This window comes from Haliotis cracherodii, unplaced genomic scaffold (assembly GCF_022045235.1).
Source record: "Haliotis cracherodii isolate W230 unplaced genomic scaffold, xgHalCrac1.p SCAF_16, whole genome shotgun sequence".
Taxonomy (NCBI): Eukaryota; Metazoa; Mollusca; class Gastropoda; order Lepetellida; family Haliotidae; genus Haliotis; species Haliotis cracherodii.
In genome coordinates, this window is record NW_027266271.1 from 22,162,265 (window position 1) to 22,183,560 (window position 21,296).

At 42.9% G+C, this 21,296-nt stretch overlaps 1 protein-coding gene across 1 annotated transcript; it reads left to right on the plus strand.

Annotated features, from left to right (window-relative positions):
- Positions 1 to 884: 884 nt before the first annotated feature.
- LOC139463475 (nose resistant to fluoxetine protein 6-like) lies at positions 885 to 21,093 on the plus strand. Its single transcript, XM_071244747.1, has 16 exons — positions 885 to 944; positions 3,708 to 4,157; positions 5,963 to 6,159; positions 7,184 to 7,277; positions 9,164 to 9,254; positions 10,791 to 11,044; positions 11,335 to 11,499; positions 12,883 to 12,979; positions 13,870 to 13,968; positions 14,960 to 15,128; positions 15,942 to 16,024; positions 16,586 to 16,684; positions 17,516 to 17,639; positions 18,339 to 18,531; positions 19,450 to 19,592; positions 20,564 to 21,093. The coding sequence occupies exons 2-16, from the start codon at positions 3,722 to 3,724 to the stop codon at positions 20,672 to 20,674; spliced, it is 2,355 nt and encodes a 784-aa protein (XP_071100848.1). The 5' UTR covers positions 885 to 944; positions 3,708 to 3,721; the 3' UTR covers positions 20,675 to 21,093.
- The last annotated feature ends 203 nt before the right edge of the window (positions 21,094 to 21,296 follow it).

The window sequence follows — 21,296 nt, forward strand, 5'->3', positions numbered from 1 at the left end:
GGGGATATTAACCTTAACCCTGCCCCCAAACCCCCACGGGGGATCAAAGGGCCAAGTCGTCGATGGGGCCGCCAGTAGCTGAGCAGAGCTGCGTCCCTAAGGGTCGCCAGAAACCTATGATCGTTGGTACGAATGTGGGATTCACCCTGATTATGTTTCTAGGTTTGTCAGCAATATACCCGTGCATGTGGGTTTCACCAAAGTGGTAAACGTCTGACACCTGCATCACTTTAGGCTTTCATCCCACATTAAGCTGACACGCAGTGATATAACTGGAATACTGTTAAAAGCGACGTTAAACCAAACTCACTCACTCACACCATAAGAGGTGAGGTGAAATGGGGTTTAACGTCACGTCCAAGATAATTGCACTTATATAGCGACGTGCATGCACGTGTATTTGTGTGTGTGGCTGCTTGAACTAGTCCGGACTGATGCCGATAATAGTGCTAGCATATTGATACCATGTCACAGTTTAACATGAATACCCAACTCAGACACAGTATACTGACTCCGAGCCGACCAGTCCTTGTTTTAGCTCCTTAATGCCGAGCGCCAGACAGGGTAACAACAAGGACCATCTTTTAACGTCTTTTGGTACGACGCGGCCGGGGATCGAACCCCGGACCTTCATCTCTCCGGGCGGACACTCTACCACAAGACGACGGAGGCGGTCCACACCATAAGAAATACCTATTATACCAGTGACAGAAACAAGGCATTGAAACACCCATGTCAGCGTGTTTCTAGGCCTTTGATAAGACATTGCGCGTCGTTGTGCAATGAACGTGCTTTTATCACCGAGGCAGCCAACTTGTAGATATAAACGTGAAACCACGTACGCCCGCTGCCCCACTTACCGGCTGATAAAGTCGGACCCCGGTGCTTTCATTTGAAGCTACGCCAAGCGATACAGACGGAAGTTCACGACCGGCTTCATAAAGGTAGGATACTGTAAAATTTTGTTTTGCGTATTCTACTACTACCATTTTGCTCCACGACATATATGTAGAGAAGACCTGTGAACTGAGTGACGAATAACCTGCGTCGACGATACGTTTCATTGCTATTGTTCAACTCCGCGCTCCATAGTATTCCCGCTACATGACGACGGTTCGGCGATACGTGTGTGCTGTACTGGGTACATTAGGTCATACTGGTACATAAGGTCATACTAGAGTCATAATCTCTGGGGGTGGGTGGGGGGTGGGTGGGGGGTGGGTGGGGGGCATGAACAAATGTTTTTATGTATTTGGGGAGGGGCACGAGCGAAATAGTGTTACAACGATTCGTCTGGTTCAAATCGTATGCTGAAACGATGACACCACACAGTATATCATGCATGTTGGTATTTAGACCCCGTGAAGCAGTGTCGACTGTATATGTTGACGAACTCTATCAACTTAGGTGAAAAACTGCATAAACTGTTCAAGCCAGCGTGTTTTTAGTTGGACTGCAGGCCCTGTTGTGGAAAATGATCCAAGCCAGACAAGGGCCCGTATGTGTATTTTGACAGGTGAGGAGATGTGGGTCTGGGGTGCATCGATAAGGTCAGCCATGGGGTCAGCTTACTCCAGCAAGGCGGGTTCTGGATATGGCGCTCACAGGAACAAAGCAGCCATACTCTTGTTTCCATACAGCTCGAGGCCTCTCCTCCCCGTACAGTGGCTCGTGTATACAGTGAAAGGTGTGATGGTTCTAACAGTACTTCTTAGGAACGTGGGTTTCGGAAATAAATAGAAATACTCTTTCGTTTCTGGTACCCTAGGTTTTCACTTGAAATGTTTATCATATTTGCGTTCTCGCCAAGAAGATTTAAAACACTTTTCAGAAAAATAAAATCACCTAACTCGAACCCATATCTAAAAGGTATGCTACCTTATATCTATGGGCATGTTCTGTATGGCCTTATTGCTCAGTGTGGCCCACTGTAGACTCAAGTATCTCCGTCGCTCAAGCATCACCTAGAAACAGAAAACGTGACTGTGTACACAATATCTATCCATCCACCCATCCATCCACCCACCCATCCATCCATCCATCCCCCATCCATCCACCCACCCATCCATCCATCCACCCATCCATCCATCCATCTATCTATGTTTACATAGAGATTCTCACCCGAGTGTCTTTTGATATCAAATATATCAACGAGTTCATATATTTGATATCAAAAGACACGAGGGTGAGATTTTATTTATCATCCAACATCATTCTTCCAACTTTTTCAATTTGTAGACAGTAATTAGAAGTGTTTTCATTGTAAAAAGTACTGCCAACAGCTTCAGTAGCAGAGCCATTAGTGATGTCATTTGATTGTGACGTCATGGTAACCGGTGACGTGACAATGGTCTGCAAAGCATTGTGATGTAATTTCACTGATATCGCTTGATCTAATCCAAGCGATATCTCCTGTGGAAGCCAGTTTTGGATCATAAATGCATTTCTCAAGATGTACATGTTTAAGTATATGTTCACTTCAACAATGAGCCATACAAGAGCCTGAGGGAACAGGATTGAGTGAGTTTGTTTTTACGCCGCTTTCAGCAATGTTCTAGCAATATCACGGCGGGGCACGACAGAAATGGGCTTCACACATTGTACACGTGTGGGGAATCCAACCTGGGTCTTTGGCGTGACGAGCGAACGCTTTAGCCACTAGGCTACCGGACCGCCCCTCGAGGGCGCTCAACATATCTCTCCTACAACTGTAAGAAAAGATGGTCTTGTAATGATTACAGTGAACACAACACAAACCACACCCCTCTGGATCCGCGCATGAATATCAACTGCTAGTTTGGTGTTTAAATCTTCATATAAAAAAGATTGCAAATATGAATGACAGAAAAAGAATATGCTCTAGTGGGGCAGTTGAGGCAGAACAAAGTATATCATGCAGTTGCTGGTTATTTTTAGCCACAGGCAAAGCACTGGGATACCAAGAAGCCTCGTATTGATAGACGAGATAGCCATCAGATTCCATCTGTTCCGCTGCCAGCAAGTGCCGAATGTTGTAACGCCCTATTTACAAGTCCTGTCAGAAATGTCTCTGAAATTATAAACAAAACGTTTTAAGATTTTAAAAACCCCACCTTTTGATATATAATTGAATGGAGCCAAGAAAATCTCTCGATTTCCAGAAACTGCTGAATCTGGACAGACTTATTACAGACTTGCTTGGGAGTTGCAGATATGTTTGTTTCAGGGGCTGTATGAAGGCAATATAAGTCCGTACACCTGCGAGTGAGTGAGTTGGGTTTAACGCTACTTTGAACTGTATTCCAGTTATATGCGGCGTGTCAACTTCATGTTGGAGGAAAACCTTAAGTTATGCAGGTCTCAGCCGTTTACCACTTTGGTAAAACTCACGAGCACGGTATTGAACCACTAAACCTAGAAACATAATCGGTGTCAACCGGGAATCGAACCCGCAATTAATGGTTTCTGGCAGGCCCAAGGGACGCAACCCTGCACAGCGAATTGCGGCGCCTGATACACAAAGAACACAAAATTATCTAAAATATCCCCAAACTTGTCTCGATTGTTTCCTCAGAATCATCCTTAAGAAAAAGATATTCCCTTGGCTTCATTGTATTTGATATATCATTAGGTAATTTAGCAATACAATAAACTTCTTTGAACATTTTTTCAGAGACTAATTGTTAGTCTATCATTTTGTTAAACTAAGGTTAATATTGCCGTTTCAGGGCAGCTAGCAGATATGTATCCATGTCAACAGGGCGCACGTTGCTTTTTTCTTGGAACTGTCCTCATGTCCATTGCTGCCACTAGTCAAGGCAACGTCCACAACTACTCTACTGGCGGTGATGACCTCGGTAACTTGGTTGGCAACATCACACACAGTGCTAACCCCCAACACACAGCTCACAGCTACACCGACTCCATACTGGCATTACTCACTGGGGGACAGAGTCATGGACAGAACCAGTTCCTTCAGCAGGTCCAGAAGAACCCTCTTCTTGGAGCTGAACTCCTGCAGACTTTTTCAAATTTGGAGAACATTTTGGGGAAGATGATTCCGGATATGTTGACAGGATCAGTTGAGAGGAATCCTGGAGATCCTGGAATACAGTGTATGGCAGACTTGGCTGAATATTTAACCGCTCTGAAGAACAAGACCTGGTGGGCATTACAAAGTGGGTAAATGTTCAAGCGTGTCAACACCAGGTGTCAGTACCATACAGATTAATTTGCTTATGATAAAGTCGGAATCGTACAGTGGACACTGCTTTAAGTGGAGATTTGTTATCCTTATTGAAATAGTTATTGTCGCTTTTCATCGTAATAGTTTTGTATGTGAATTGTGTCTGGTGCTACCGATGGAGCAGGTAAACACGCTTACCCTTTTCACGAACACCTCGTTTTTCAGTGATCCATTCATATAATTTTCATCACATTTTTGCCGTTTACTCCCATCGTTATTTGTTTTATTTTGCCTATTACTCCCATTGTTATCTGTTTTATTTTGCCGTTTACTCCCATTGTTATCTGGTTTATTTTGCCGTTTACTCCCATCGTTATCTGTTTTATTTTGCCGTTTACTCCCATTGTTATCTGTTTTATTTTGCCGTTTACTCCCATTGTTATCTGTTTTATGTTGCCGTATACTCCCATTGTTATCTGTTTTATTTTCCGTTTACTCCCATCGTTATCTGTTTTATTTTCCGTTTACTCCCATTGTTATCTGTTTTATGTTGCCGTATACTCCCATTGTTATCTGTTTTATTTTCCGTTTACTCCCATTGTTATCTGTTTTATGTTGCCGTATACTCCCATTGTTATCTGTTTTATTTTCCGTTTACTCCCATTGTTATCTGTTTTATGTTGCCGTATACTCCCATTGTTATCTGTTTCGGCAGATAATTGAGATTGATTGTTGTCTGGGGTTGTCCTTGTTGCATACAAATACGGTCACTGCTGGGTGACGACTACAGAGGTGTCTCAGAGTTTCTGAAATGAACGAAATAATATATGTATCATTAGTAACGGTATAAAATGATATATGTATCATTAGAAACGGTATAAAATAATATATGTATCATTAGTAAAGGTATGAAATAATATAAGTATCATTAGTGAAGGTATGAAATGATATATGTATCATTAGTAAAGGTATGAAATGATATATGTATCATTAGTAAAGGTATGAAATATATATATATCATTAGTAATGGTATGAAATAATATATGTATCATTAGTGAAGGTATGAAATAATATATGTATCATTAGTAAAGGTATGAAATGATATATGTATCATTAGTAAAGGTATGAAATAATATATGTATCAATAGTAAAGTTATGAAATATATATGTATCATTAGTGAAAGTATGAAATAATATATGTATCATTAGTAAAGGTATGAAATATATATGTATCGTTAGTAAAGGTATGAAATAATATATGTATCATTAGTAAAGGTATGAACTATATATGTATCATTAGTGAAGGTATGAAATAATATATGTATCATTAATGAAGGTATGAAACATATGTATCATTATTTAGGGTATGAAACATCTATGTATCATTAGTGAAGGTATGAAATAATATATGTATCATTAGTAAAGGTGTGAAACATATATGTATCATTAAGGAAGGTATGAAATAATATATCTATCATTAGTAAAGGTATGAAACATATATATATCGTTAGTAAAGGTATGAAATAATATATGTATCATTAGTAAAGGTATGAAACATATATGTAACATTACTCCCTCTCTCGCTTCCCCCCCCCCCCCCCCCCTCTCTCTCTCATGGCATGCTGGATGTTCTGAAAACCAGTATGCTGTGGATCCCCCCCAAAAATGTCTGTCTCCTATAGCTATGTATGTCTTGAAACACTGACTGAAAATAATCTCTCAGGTTTTTATGGACATTTTAAACCACTGATCGTTTAGCAGTTTCAAGTACTGACATGCTGTTATTATTCCTCGCAGTGGCTGATGCGACGGGGAAGCCTGGTCCGGGGCTCCTGAAAGGTAACCTCCAGATGTACGGCAACTTTGACGAATGTCTTGAAGTCAGGGGTGCGGTTGACGGAAATGACAGCAACACCATCGAGGGCAACCATTGCCTTGCCATCATCACATTGCCAAGCAGCATCACAGACATCTTCAATAACCCCATCACTGGGGTAAATATCTCAATACAGACCGTAAAGTGTGGTGTCCATTTGTTTATGCAGAGCTACAAGTGGGTATTACTGGTGTAATTATACATTAGGGATTAAGACCTTGGGTTTCTTTCGTGTGAAGATCGCCTCTGTGGTCTAGTGGTAGAGCGTCCGCCCGGAGAGCGGAAGGTCCGGGGTTCGATCCCAGGCCGCGTCATACCAAAAGACGTTAAATGATGGTACTTGTTACCCTGTCTGGCGCTCGGCATTAAGGGGCTAAACAAGGACTGGTCAGCTCGGAGTCAGTATACTGTGTCTGAGTAGGGTATTCATGTTAAACTGCGACATGTATCTCAGTGTGCTAGCACTATAAATCAGCATAAGTCCGGACTAGTACAAGCAGCCACGCACACACACACACGTGCATGCACGTCGCTATATAAGTGCAATAATCTTAGACGCGACGTTAAACCACATTTCACCTCACCTCACCTTGCGCGTGAGGATACCGGGTCAGTAAAGGCTTCACATACCCCACGCATGCCACAGACGCCTTGTTAAAGGGAATTCGCTGGTTACAATGCAGGACGTGGGCGACTGCACTGTGTCATCGTACCTTGATTGTTCTTCATGCAGTCGTCCTTTGTTACAGTTTGCCTTGCTAAGATTTGATTATTTACAGGCCACGGTGATGTAACATTACTGACTGTGGCGTAAAACAACGTTCAGCAACTCATGCTTGCCGTAAGAGGCGACTATGCTAGTCGTAAGAGACTAACGGGATCGGGTGGTCAGGCTCGCTGACTTGATTGATGCATGTCATCGTATCCCAATCATGAAGATAGATGCTCATGATATCAATCACTGGATTGTCTGTCCAGACTCGATTATTTACAGACCGCCGTCATATGGCAGTAATATTGCCGAGTGCGGCGTTAAACAACAAACAACCAAAACAAATTACAAGCCAGCTCGGCTCGTAAAATGCCGTATCCCCCGCCAGAGAACGTAACCATGACACCTGTCTCTCCCTGTGTCTCTGCAGCGTCTGTTGGAAGGCTCAGTGCCTAGTTTCCAGTGGCACATGTGTGTCCCCAAGTCATGCAGTGAACAGGACATGGAGCAAGTCCTCAACTCGCGTGAGTATTTGTGTGTTTGTTGTTTAATGCTGCACTCAGCAATATATAGCAATACGACGGCTGTCTGTACATAATGGATTCAAGACCAGGCAACCCAGTGATTGATATCGTGAACATCTGTCTACGCAGATAGATATGATGACATGCATCAACTAAGTCAGCGAGCCTGACCACCCGACCCAGTTAGTCGCCTCTGACGACAAGCATAGTCGCCTCTTACGGCAAGCATGGGTTGCTGAAGACCTGTTCTAACCCAGATCTTCACGGGACGAACTGGCTTGTACACCACGAGACCGAACTTTTGAGATACGATGGCATGCAATAAAACAAGTCAGCGAGAATGACCATCTGTCCCTTAAGTCGTCTCTTGCGACCAGCCAGGGACTGTCTTCGGATCTCTCATGTTAGTAATATTTGTTACCGAGTTCCCCTCTCCAAGATTAATTACAAAAATACGTTTGATAAAGATTTGTAAAAAAGACGATATCGAAATCTGAACATCGTGACAGAACTTATTTTTTTTTTAAATGGTGTAGTGTATGATAAAGCGAACACGTACAGCAGTTTAGTTGTAAATCGTTAACCTTGAACTTGGTAGGTTAAAGAAAACGAAACATATTTATGTGAAACGTTTCATTTAATATAACTTCAGCTAAACATTTGACAGGTTATGATTCAACGTATCTGTTTCTACATTATAAAGTGCAGGTAAAATAGTGAGTGAGTGAGTGAGTTGGGTTTAACGCCGCTTTTAACATTATTCCAGTTATATCGCGGCGTGTCAGCTTAATGTGGGAGGAAAGCCCGAAGTGATGCAGGTCTCAGACGTTTACCACTTTGGTGAAACCCACGAGCACGGGTATGGTGCTGATAAACCTAGAAACATAATCAGGGCGAACCGGGATTCGAACCCACAATCATAGGTTTCAGGCCAAGCTCCTCACAGCGATAGTACGTTCCCGGAGCTCTCTATACTATCGCTGCCACCAGTCAAAACTCCCCACTGTGAATATGTGACCACAACCATGCCTGGAGTTGAACTCGCAACCGAATGACCGTTATGTTTACAAACAAGTGACGACTGTCGTGACGCCAAATACACTTATCGCTGCTAAATTACATTTTTCGTTTGTCAATTTGAATTTCTTTTTCATTAAAACTATCGTGTTATTGATATAGTAAGAAGGTAAGACAGAAGTTGGTTGATTTTCCGTTAGTCTGCAATCTCGAACCAATCTGATTATCAAAACAACAAAGTAAATTCATCTGGAAAACATGGTCAGTCGTAAACCTTTTCAAATTGAAATATGATGGCATTCACAAAGACATAAACAAAATTATAAACGTTACTACATATGGGGTTAGAGGGCAAATTTCAAGATTCTTGTAATGGCCGCGCCCACACTGGTGGCAGCGATGTTACCGAGAGTGTAACGAAGGTGTCACGCGCTGGGAAGGAGCTTGGGTTTCAGGCGTGCCAAGGGACGCAACTCTGCACAGCGAACCATGGCGCCTTAGACGACTGGGCCACCCGTGCCCCCCGGTAAAATAGAGAGCATACACTTGAAAATTGGATTTATCCAAAAAATCATAAACTTTATCAAAACACGACCAGGCTGAAAACAGCGTCCGAAACACAGCACACGTAAGGTCAAGAGCTATGATACCATCACTATCGAATGACCATCAAACTTGGTTGTATACTTTCTTTTGTCCGGCAGTTATAAATAGAATGTATTGACCGAATTTACGAAATTATTGTGAATTTGAAGTGTAGAACATGTTTTAAATTTTGCTATCTGAGTACTGTTCTATTTAAGGGATATTACCAAATAATTTCAAAAAAGCTATAAAACAATCAAATTGCAAATTTCCGTGTATTTAAGTGCCACTCCGGGATCTCAATATGACTGTGCTTAGCCTGAACTGTCGACACGACAAAGACCTCGGCAACGACATCAGTGGCATCGTTGGGGTGTGAGTATAACTTGTTGATGGCTTATTATGTATAGCATAGACAGCCTGTGAGTGAGTGTTGTTTAACGCCGATTTGAGCTGTATTTGTGGTGGTGGTGGCGATCCACCCCAAAGTCACAAACACGATAAGTAAAGGTTATATAAATTTACATTCTCAACATGTTTTCATGGTAGGTATAATGTTTTTGTTTATATTAAAAGAGGTGTGAAACCCCCACCCCCACACACCCTCCATTACCCCGCCAGTTTGGACCCGCAACTGACTAAATGTTTCATTGATTTGTTAATGTTTGCAAATAAAGAAGACGAAAAATATATTTCAGCATTGAAATGTTGGCATCCCCATATGAAATGAACAATTCATGGCATCAAACGTACTACCCTGCCGTATCTGTGATACCATTATAAGGTGCTCGGCATCAGGCGTATCAAAAGGGGGTTGCAACATAACATAATCAGGGCGAAGCGGTATTCGAACCTACTATCATAAGTTCCTTGCACGCGACTAGGGGCGGTCGGGTAGCCCAGTGGTTAAAGCGTTCGCTCGTCACGCCGAAGATCCGGATTGGAATCCCGACATGGGTACAATGTGTGAAGCCCATTTCTGGTGTCCCCCGCCGTGATATTGCTGGAATATTGCTAAAAGCGGAGTAGAACCAGACTCACTCACTCTTGCACGCGACTGAGGGATACAATTCTTCACAGAGACTTGCAGGGTTTTTGATGAGCGGGCCACCATTGTCTCCATTGCACATAGCCTATGTAATATTCAAATATACTAAAGAGAACATTTGTTGCAAATCCAAATATGTGTTCATGTCATGGACATCGGCATCTGTGGTCTAGTGGATAGAGCATCTGACAGGAGGGTTGCTGGTCGGTGGTTCGATCCCCGGCCGCATCATACCACAAGACGTTAAAATATGGTACTTGTTGTTACCCTGCCTGGGAAAATACAAGGACCGGGGGGCTCGAAATGGGATATCCATGTTACACTGCGGCATGGTGTCTCGTAGGGCTAGCACTATAAAACCGGCAAAAGTCTGAACTCGTACAAGCACACACACGTTGATGTCGCTATAGATTAAGTGCAATAATCTTAAAGATGACGTTAATTGCCGTTTCACCTCCCCTTGTTTATTCAGTATATTCAGTCAACGTAATCAAGTCAATACACAATGCCGTTTAGAAAGTGGTCAAATGTAACATTTGTTATATTTGGGATAACACTTTCTTAGTAAAGTGCAGATTCTAGACCTTTTTGGGGTGTGGTCCCATCCGGGATTCTAACCCACACTCACAGAGTGACGCACCTAGTCGTAAGCACACAACGTCAGCGATCTAACCCACTCGGCCACCGAGGCTTCCACAACTACCAGTTGTTGGACTTTCATTCTTGTGGAACCCTCGGTGGCTGAGGGTTAGATCGCTGACCGGATGGGACTCAACCCCCCAAAGAACTAGAAACATTACTTTACTAAGAAAGTGTTATCCCAAATATAACATTTGTAACATAATCAAGTATATGTTTTTCAGTATCATATCATCTGTGTTCGTCCTGGTGGCCATAGTTGGTACATTATATGACATCATCACGTCAGCAAACAGAGACAAACAACATAATGACGTCATCAGCGGCAAATACGTGAACCAACCCGTCTCTGTTGATGGCTCTGTTTCGAACCACGACAACGAACTCTCTATGGATCGGAAGCGCAACAGTATGGTAGACGGACAGAGCCTTTATGACACGAAAGAGTCAAGAGAACTGTTTGCCAAGCCGAAAGAGAGTAAGTACTTCGATTGTCTTTTAAATTTCCGTTTCTACACACTATTGGTCTGTGAGCTGACCGTTTGCCAATGGGTTCAAGGGTTTCAAGGCCACAGAGATCTGATTCGAATTTCAAAGGCATTTGGACCATGGATCCTGTTTATATTGGTCTCAAGTCGAGTCAAAATGAAATGAGTTTCAACATATGTATAATCACATTGTTTTCTGTTCTGTTTAAGATTGTTTCCCCTCCAACAGGAATTGGTTTGACGTCATAAATTCGAAATTATGTCGACTGCTACATTTCAGGCATTGGAAAGCAGCTACTCCTGGCCTTCTCCATCACCAGGAATACGGAGAAGCTGTTGAGTGTCAACTCAAGTGCCTCTGACCTGTCGTGCCTCCACGGAGTGAGGGTGCTCAGCATGGCCTGGGTAATCCTTGGTCACACTGTCTTGATCTGTTTAACCTCTGGTAAGTTGGTAATCCTTGGTCACACTGTCTTGATCTGTTTAACCTCTGGTGAGTTGGTAATCCTTGGTCACACTGTCTTGATCTGTTTAACGCCTGGTAAGTTGGTAATCCTTGGTCACACTGTCTTGATCTGTTTAACGTCTGGTAAGTTGGTAAACCTTGGTCACACAGTCTTGATCTGTTTAACGTCTGGTAAGTTGGTAATCCTTGGCCACGCCGTCTTGAACTGTTTAACGTCTGGTAAGTTGGTAATCCTTGGCCACGCCGTCTTGAAATGTTTAAGCTCTGATGAGTTGGTAATCCTTGGCCACGCCGTCTTGAAATGTTTAAGCTCTGGTGAGTTGGTAATCCTTGGCCGCGCCGTTTTGAACTGTTTAACGTCTGGTAAGTTGGTAATCCTTGGCCACGCCGTCTTGAAATGTTTAAGCTCTGGTGAGTTGGTAATCCTTGGCCACGCCGTCTTGAAATGTTTAAGCTCTGGTGAGTTGGTAATCCTTGGCCACGCCGTCTTGAACTGTTTAACGTCTGGTAAGTTGGTAATCCTTGGCCACGACGTCTTGAAATGTTTAAGCTCTGGTGAGTTGGTAATCCTTGGCCACGCCGTCTTGAAGTGTTTAAGCTCTGGTGAGTTGGTAAACCTTGGCCACGCCGTCTTGAACTGTTTAACGTCTGGTAAGTTGGTAATTCTTGGCCACAACGTTTTGATCTGTTTAAGCTCTGGTAAGTTGGTAATCCTTGGCCACACAGTCTTGATTTGTTTAAGCTCTGGTAAGTTGGTAATCCTTGGCCACACAGTCTTGATTTGTTTAACGTCTGGTAAGATGGTAATCCTTGGCCACACAGTCTTGATTTGTTTAAGCTCTGGTAAGTTGGTAATCCTTGGCCACACAGTCTTGATCTGTTTAACGTCTGGTAAGATGGTAATTCTTGGCCACAACGTTTTGATCTGTTTAAGCTCTGGTAAGTTGGTAATCCTTGGCCGCACAGTCTTGATTTGTTTAAGCTCTGGTAAGTTGGTAATCCTTGGCCACACAGTCTTAATATGTTTAAGCTCGGGACAGTTGGTCATCCTTGGCCACAGTCTTCATCTATGTAACCTCTGGTAAGTTGGTCATTTTTGGCCACACAGTCTTAATATGTTTAAGCTCGAGTAAGTTGGTAATCCTTGGCCACACAGTCTTGATCTGAGTTGCGTCCCCTGGGCGTGCTAAAAACATGGGGTCGTTGTTCGAATCTCAGACTCCCCTGATTATGTTTGTCAGCACCATGCTTGTACTCTTGGGTTTCCCCAAAGTGGTAAACCTGCAACACAGACGTAGCTTAAATACCAATACGCGTCCATGCAACGGATAGAATGTATACATGACGTATTTTATTCTACAGCCATTAATCCTGTCGACGGCTTCAAGGATCTGAGCAGTTTTACCATGCAGGCTGTCACGAATGGCACCGTCGCAGTAGACACGTTCTTTGTGATGAGGTGAGGAAAGTAGAACTCTTAGTAAAAAAGAAGCAACAAAACCAGGTCCATAATCAAAAGAAACCCGTTGAACGATACCGACTATACCTTAATCACATGTTATAATTTACTACAGCATTGGGCAGGTTGCAATATATTGAACCTCTCCTGTTCTTCATTCTGGACATATTCGGATGTAATTTCTTGACCGTTTGTTCAAGACAAGACAAAGACCAATATCACTTGTTTGATCTTTTTTGTGTGAACATGTTTGTGTTCCAATATTATTATGATACACACTCTTCGAAAATTATTTTACACTTCATGTTAAGGGTAATCATAATGCACACATGGAAAAAATGTTATATTTAGGTTCAAGCTATGAATACACCCTGAGAATGTGGGTTCGAATCCCGGGTAGGACTCAATCAAAACAATACTAGAATATGTACTGTAGAATTATGGAGCGTGTAATCCTAAATATAACATTTGTTACATTTGACCACTTTCTAATATGGCATCGTGTAATCATAGCTTTCGGTCGTGGGAGCCGTGCCAATTTAAACTTGTCAGAGGGGTACACAAAGTACGTGATCTAGACGACCAGTTGTCGAACTTTCGTTTTGTGGTAGCCTCGGTGTCTGAGTGGGTTAGATCGCTGACTTTGTGTGCTGGGGATTAGGTGCCTCACTCTGGCAGTGTGGGTTCGAATCACGAATGGGACTCACCCCAAAAGAACTAGAATGTGTACTGTACAAAGAGAGTGTAATCTTAAATAAAACATTTGTTACATTTGACCACTTTCTAAATTGCATCGTGAATTCACATAATTTACTCACTTCTCACAATGTATGTCAGTAGCCTATGTTCTAACATTGTTGTGTTTGTGATAGTTTCTATTTACATTCTAGCGGTTGTTTGGTGGCGGTGTTGTTTCTGAGAGAGAAAGAGAAGAACGGCAAATTGACAGCGCGCCAGATGGTTCTGTACTACGTTCACAGGTTCCTACGGTAAGATGTACCCTGCAGACGTATGTACAAGTGTGGCTTCTTTGTCGATATATTACTTTCTCTCTCTGTTTCACAACGGGTTCGAATCCCGTTTCGCCCCAGTTATGTTTCTTGGTTTGTCAGCACCATACCGTTCTCGCGGGTTTCACCGAAGTGGTAAACGTCCGAGACATGCATTGCCTCGGGCTTTCCTCCCATATCAATCTGACACGCCGTGATATAACTGGAATACTGATGAAACGGCGTTAACCCCACTTACTCTTTCGCGGCAGCATGTTGCTCAGTAGGTAACGTGTTCTCCCGTCACAGAGTGGACGTGGTTCGACTCTTGAGTGATATGTGAAACTGTAGCCTACTTGCCGACGTCATATTTTTTGGTTACTGTGTTTAACATCGCTTATCTTTTTCGATAAATACCTCGGACCACATCGCTATATATAGCTACGTTTTGAGTTGGATTCGAATGACACGACGCTAAAAATAGCCGGCTAATCAAATCACAAATAAACGAGAGAAATCCTGTGCTAAGTATCGTTAGTTATAACAGAGGCAGTGACGTCACTTCCGAAAATGCCCGACGTCATTTATTTGAGGAAGAAGCAGATGCGCACACACGTTATATTTCACAGGATTGTATGTATAAAACGTGAGAAGAAGGTCGCTGGTTGTCTATGCGTCACATTTATCATGAGCTATCTAGACTGATTCTTGTCTCGATTACCCCTGAGTTGATGACTAGTACTGATGACTATTTTCATAAAGTGATTCACGAAGTGTCCGAGGAAGCGGTTAAAAACGCGTTTGTGAATGAGCGAGGTGGATGGGGGGTTGGGTATACAGATCCAGTTAATAAATTACAAGTTTAATCGTCATATCTCTGTTCTGAAATTGTTAAAATTATTTTCACAGTTAGGTTGTAAGGTGGGTGCTTGGGTGTGTCTCAATGTAAGGTGTGTTGATCTGTTCCCTGACCCACTCATTCCCTCCCCAGGCTGACGCCCCTGTACATGATGGTGATCATGTTCTATGTGTGTATAAGCGGCTACTTCAGAGACGGGCCCTTGGCAACACCACTCCCGGACCGGGAGAACTGCCGGCGGAACTGGTGGATCAATCTACTCTACATCAACAATGTCTACAAATCCTCACCAACAGAAATTGTAAGTGCTGACTTTCTCAACTGAAACATTTTGTTGCTCTTTCCTCCCAATATGATCGAAATCAGGGGCACGAATGGCCAAGTCGTCAAATACACGAAATTCGCTGACAGAGTTGCGTCCCTTAGGCATGCCAGGATCCGATGATCGTTGGTTCGTAATCCAAATTCGCTAAACTTATGATTGTTGGTTTGTCTGCACCATATCCGAGTGTAGGGTTTATCAAAATGTCTGCAACCTGAATGGGTTTTCCTCGATGGGAAGTTGGCACACGGTGATATTACTGAAATACTGTCCAAAGAGGTATTAAACCCAACTCACTCACTCTTTCAATTATCCTGGCGCCTATTTGGTACAACAGTTGTTCAAGTTAATCCTATTGTCTTATAATTATCAATCTGACAGACGCTGTCACCATTCATGTGTTGATTGAAATGCATGAAACTGAATGAGAAATAAGAAATTGGACATTATTGTGTTATCAGTTTTGGCCATTATCAGTTATGACAGGGAATACTTCAATTGTTAACACTGACATCGTGTCCCGTGAAGATTGGGTTAGAACTGGTCTTCAGAAACCCATGCTTGTCGTAAGAGGCGACTAACGGGATCGGGTGGTCAGATTCGCTGACTTTGTTGATGCATGTCGTGGTATATACCAATTGTGTACATCGATGCTCATGGTGTCAATAACTGGATATGCCTGGTCCAAACTCGATTATTAACAAACCCCGTCATATAGCTGGAATATTGCGGAGTAGGAGTGCGGCGTTAAACAACAAACAAACAATCACACTGACATCGTTTCCATTTCAGTGTTTGGGCCAGTCCTGGTTTCTGGCAAATGACATGCAGTTCTACTGGATTGCGCCCCTGGCTCTCGTCCCCCTGGCTTGTGGGTAGGTCCGTGGGGTCTAAAACAGTCCCATGCAAACTGACCACATTTTGATCCATCATGCCAAACGTATCACATTTGTTCCATCGTGCCACACTGTCCATATTTGTGTCATCTTTTGTTGCTATTTCTGCATTTGGGTCGTGATGTTATATATCAGAGTACCTCAGTGAATGTCTCCCAATCGTGAACACGTGTGGAATGGTTTCCATCTGTTTTTTAGGAAAATGTTTCCGAGATGATATCAAGTCCTACCGTTGTAATTTATGATCAACGATGCTCCATAACGTTTTGATTAGAAGGTGTAACTGAATGAGTGAGTGATTATTATTTAACGCCGCACCCACAATCTTGCAGCGAAGGTATTGAAACAACCTGGTTACATAGTCAGGTTAATACTCCAGAACGGTTCGACAATAAGGTAACTGAACAAACCTCATTTTATCACTAAGTCCGATGTTTTCGAAAGGCTTGACGAAATTCAGAAGCATGTTTTGAACACCTGCTGGTAACAGCGTCCTAACTCCTCCATGAGACACGTCTGATTTCCTGCATTGTGTTCCAGCTGGCCGTTCATCGGCTTCCTCGTCATCCTTGTCCTCATCGCAACACACATCATCTCTTATTCGTATTTGGAATACTTCGTCAAAGGCTCGGCAGTCGTGTAAGTTGTCACAGATGAGGTTTAGAATTTGCGAGCGCAGTTAGTGTGCTAGTTCATTGTTTAAACTTCGTGCTATTCGGAGCAACAACATAATACCTAGGATTAAGGTCGTTACGTAGGTCATTGTAGAATGCACATTCCATACAGAAGTGATAGAAATGACTAAAAAATTGGAACGATACAAAATGGACATAATCTTTCATTACGGACTAAAAGCATCTATCTCCCTTCTTCATTTAATAGTTAATGATTAGAATAACGGAATTTACACAATGCAATACGATAGGCTGGCACTGTAAACATCATCAAATAATTTTCAAATTGATTTTCGAACTTTTTACTTCTGTACATTTCAGGTTTAACGAAACGAGCAATATTTTCAAACTTATCTTTGTTGAATGACCAATGCTTTTGCAAATACCCAATAACTGGACAGGAATGACCGATGACTGTTGATGAATATTTGATGCCAATTCGTGCTTGTGCTGAAGATTTGCTGTAAGGCAAAGAATACAAAGCTCTCCTTTATAAAGAGGGTGGCACGGGTGGCCCAGTCGTCTAAGGCGCCGCGTCCCTTGGACACGCCAGAAACCTATGATTGTGGGTTCGAATCCCGGTTCGCCCCGATTATGTTTCTAGGTTTGTCAGCACCATACCCGTGCTCGTGGGTTTCACCGAAGTGGTAAACGTCTGAGACCTGCATCACTTCGGGCTTTCCTCCCACATTAAGCTGACACGCCGTGATATAACTGGAATACTGTTAAAAGCGGCGTTAAACCCAACTCACTCACTCACCTTTATAAAGAAAGACTCTTTTCGTGAATTCTCCAGCAATTCTGCCCAGTTCTCGACGGAGATCTACTTCATGCCGTATTGCAGAGTGGGGGTGTTCGCTATCGGAATGACCCTGGGATATATTTTACACAAAACGCAGTGTAAAGCAAACATTCCAAAGGTATGGTTAATTGAAACAAGAGAGTGAGTAAAGCCAAAATGTGGTATTTCGTTGAAGTTTACCCCTGCAAGTGAAACCAATGAGCAGGGTTATTGTGCTTAAAAATTAAAACTCATAACCAGGGACCACTTGCACAAAGCGATCTTAGTGCTAAGACTATCGTAAGCCTATGTTATAGTATGGGAGTAAAGATAATCTTTGCGCTAAGATCGTTTTGTGCAAGTGGACCTAGGTGAAAACTATGGTATTTGAAAGTCGCGGATCCTGGCACAACTAAGAAAAGTAACTGCACAGCGAATTTCGGTGCTAAAGAGGACCCTTGTTGTCATCCTGTCTGGCGCTCGGCATTAAGGGGCTAAAACAAGGACTGGTGTGCTCGGAGTCAGTATGCTGTGTCTGAGTAGGGTATTCATGTTAAACTGCGGCATGGTATCTCAGTGTGCTAGCACTATAAATCGGCATCAGTCCGGACTAGTACAAGCAGCCACACAAACACACACACGTACATGCACGTCGCTATATAAGTGCAATAATCTTGGACGCGACTTTAAACCCAATTTCACCTCACCTCACCTGTATACTACGTCAATATATAAGTGAATACAGATTATATCTGTCAGGATTGTGATTAATTGACAATGTGTTTTACATGTTAACGCTCTCTTAATAGTACATGTATTCCGATCCTTTGTCTTTCAGGCGTGGCTGACCCTGGGGTGGATCCTGTCTGTGGGCGTGGGCCTGGTATGTACCTACATCACTTACGACGAGTGGACTGATGGACAGATCACCTGGGGTCGCTCATCTCTCCTCGCACATGAGGTGTTGTTCAGACCTGCCTGGGCTCTATGTGTCTCCTGGATGATATTTGTCTGCTGCAGTGGATATGGAGGTATGAGTTCACATGGATGAGACCGTGCACATCCGGGATAGAATTGGTCTTCAGCAACCCATGCTTGTCGTAAGAGGAGACTATGCTTGTTGAAAGATGGCGACTAATAGGATCAGGCTGGTCAGGCTTGCTGACTTGGTTGATACCTGTCATCGTATCCCATTTGCGTAGATGCTCATGATGTCAATCACTGGATTATATGGTCCAGACTCCATTATTTATAGACCGCCGTCATATAGCTGGAATATTGCTGAGCACGGCTTTTACAACAAACAAAACAACCCAGAAGAGGTCCATATTAGTTACAGTTTGTGTGAGCCTAACTGACTGTGTGTCATTGTTGGTTGGTTTGTTAAATAAACAAACAATTAAATAAAACAAGACTCAGGAAAACAAGTGACTGAAAGCATGAACATCGATCCACAACACCAGGTCACAATGACACACACTCAGTCAGGCTCACACAAACTGTAATCATTGCTTAGAACACTGCTGATGTGGGGGTAAGGGTGTCTCCTGATGACAAACCTCTGCTGCAGCGGATGTGGGGGTAAGGGTGTCTCCTGATGACAAACCTCTGCTGCAGTGGATGTGGGGGTAAGATATGAGGGTGTCTCCTGATGATAAACCTCTGCTGCAGTGGATGTGGGGGTAAGGGTGTCTCCTGATGATAAACCTCTGCCGCAGTGGATGTTGGGGTAAGGGTGTCTCCTGATGATAAACCTCTGCTGCAGTGGTACATGGATGGGGAGTGGAACTAATGTCTTCTATTGGCTATTCTACAGCTCAAGGGTATAGATGGTAGTCTGCTTCAGCAAGTGTCTATTGCAACTTGAGTTGTTCCCCTGTCGACAACTGCTGCTGCGTATAGTCAGTAGGAGACTGGTAATTATGTTCTTATATAGAATATTCTTGCAGGTATTGTCAACTCCATACTGTCGTGGAAAGCCTGGATCCCCGTGGGGAGACTGACGTACGGGGCATACCTCCTCCACGTGATGGTTCTGACTAACCACCAGGCCAACAGGCGGACACCCCCCTACTACAGCATAGAACATCTGGTACGTTTCACACGTAACAGTTATTTCATTTCTAACAGTGTTTTCAAGGGACATTCTTCACAATAGCCGTTCTCATTCTTCAGCAACCCATTTTTGCCGTAAATGACGACTGTGCTTGTCGTAAGATGCAGGTCAGGTTCGCTGACTAGTTTGATGCATGTCATCGATCCCAATTACGTAGATCGATGCTCATGATGTCAATCACTGGATTGTCTGATCCAGACTTGACTATTTACAGACCGCCGTTATACAGCTGGAATAGGGCTGAGTGCGTTGTTAAACAACAAACAAACAAACTTTAACTGGTAAATCTTCAAGGTAACATGGCGCAGACCTAACTATACCTGTACTACATCTACCATGACATTATTTTAATTGTTTAAATTACAGTGAGTGATTAATGCCGCTTTGAACAATATCGCAGTTATATAACGGCGTGTTGATGTTGGAGGAAGTGAGTGAGTATGGTTTTACGCTGCTTTTCGCAATACTCCAGCAATATCACTAAAGGGCTTCACACATTGTTTCACGGCGTGTCAGCTTAATGTGGGAGGAAAGCCCGAAATTATGCAGGTCTCAGACGTTTACCACTTCGGTGAAACCACGAGCACGGGTATGGTGCTGACAAACCTAGAAACATAATCGGGGCGAACCGGGATTCGAACCTACAATCATAGGTTTCTGGCGTGCCCAAGGGACGCAACTCTGCACAGCGAATCACGGCGCCTTAGACGACTGGGCCACCCGTGCCCCCGAAGTTATACTGACAAACCTAGAATCTTAACCAGGATCCATGATCGCCAGTTTCTGGCCCGTCCTCGGATTGCATATATCTATAGCAACCTACGGCGCCCTAGACGACTGGGCCACCCATGTCCCCCGCTCTGGTTATGTTTCTATGTATAACTTGTAATCATATGCCACACCCAGTCTGTGTGGAAGTAACATGATGTCACGTATCTTTCTTCTAGAGCTACGAGTTCCTGGGCACGTGGAGCTTCACCTATGGACTGTCTTTCATATTTGCGGTGCTTGTTGAGGCGCCATGTCTTGGGATTGAAAAAGCTCTTTTAAGAAGATAATTTTAGTGACTAATGATTTCAAGTGCTCTGTGATAAGATTAACCATGTTGACCTACGTGTCTCCCGTTTAAACATACAACTTTCCCAAGATATATTCAAACGTTCTTCAGTTCTGTGACATAAATCATAAGAATCAAACATCAACATCTCAAAGGGAAGTAACTCTTAATTCTTAATTGTTGTTTCGTTGCCGAGAATGGCAGAAGATACTTTCAGATCGGTCAGTGAAAATCGTCAGTAGGGGGATAAAACAACAAATATATGAGGCACCAATAATGTAGAACAATAATTATATCAAACTGTTTTTGTGTCATTTGTTGTCACATGGAACCAAAAATGCGAGATGTTGTCTGGTGTTTGAAAAGTGAACACAATGGCCTGCAGACAAGTTACTAACAAAAGTGAGCTTGTCTTCGCATGACTTGGTGCCGCAAGTGCCGCAACCATTGGGGAAGGATACGTTCACCTTTTCGCGAACACTTGCTATCATTACTATTTGATAGTGGTTCTTAAAGATCTGTTCATGTATAGTCGGAATCGTATATGGACGCAGTTTTTAGCAGAGATTTCTGATGAATATGGTGAGGTTTTTGTGGCTTATATTCATTACTTCAGTACAGAT

What these genes read in the sequence shown, in the direction of transcription:
- LOC139463475 (XM_071244747.1), top strand. Translation starts at nt 3,722, where the DNA reads ATGTATCCATGTCAACAGGGCGCACGTTGCTTTTTTCTTGGAACTGTC. An exon ending in TCAATAACCCCATCACTGGG is followed by an intron (nt 6,160 to 7,183) that starts GTAAATATCTCA and finishes GTGTCTCTGCAG; the next exon opens with CGTCTGTTGGAAGGCTCAGT. An exon ending in GTAAAGCAAACATTCCAAAG is followed by an intron (nt 17,640 to 18,338) that starts GTATGGTTAATT and finishes TTTGTCTTTCAG; the next exon opens with GCGTGGCTGACCCTGGGGTG.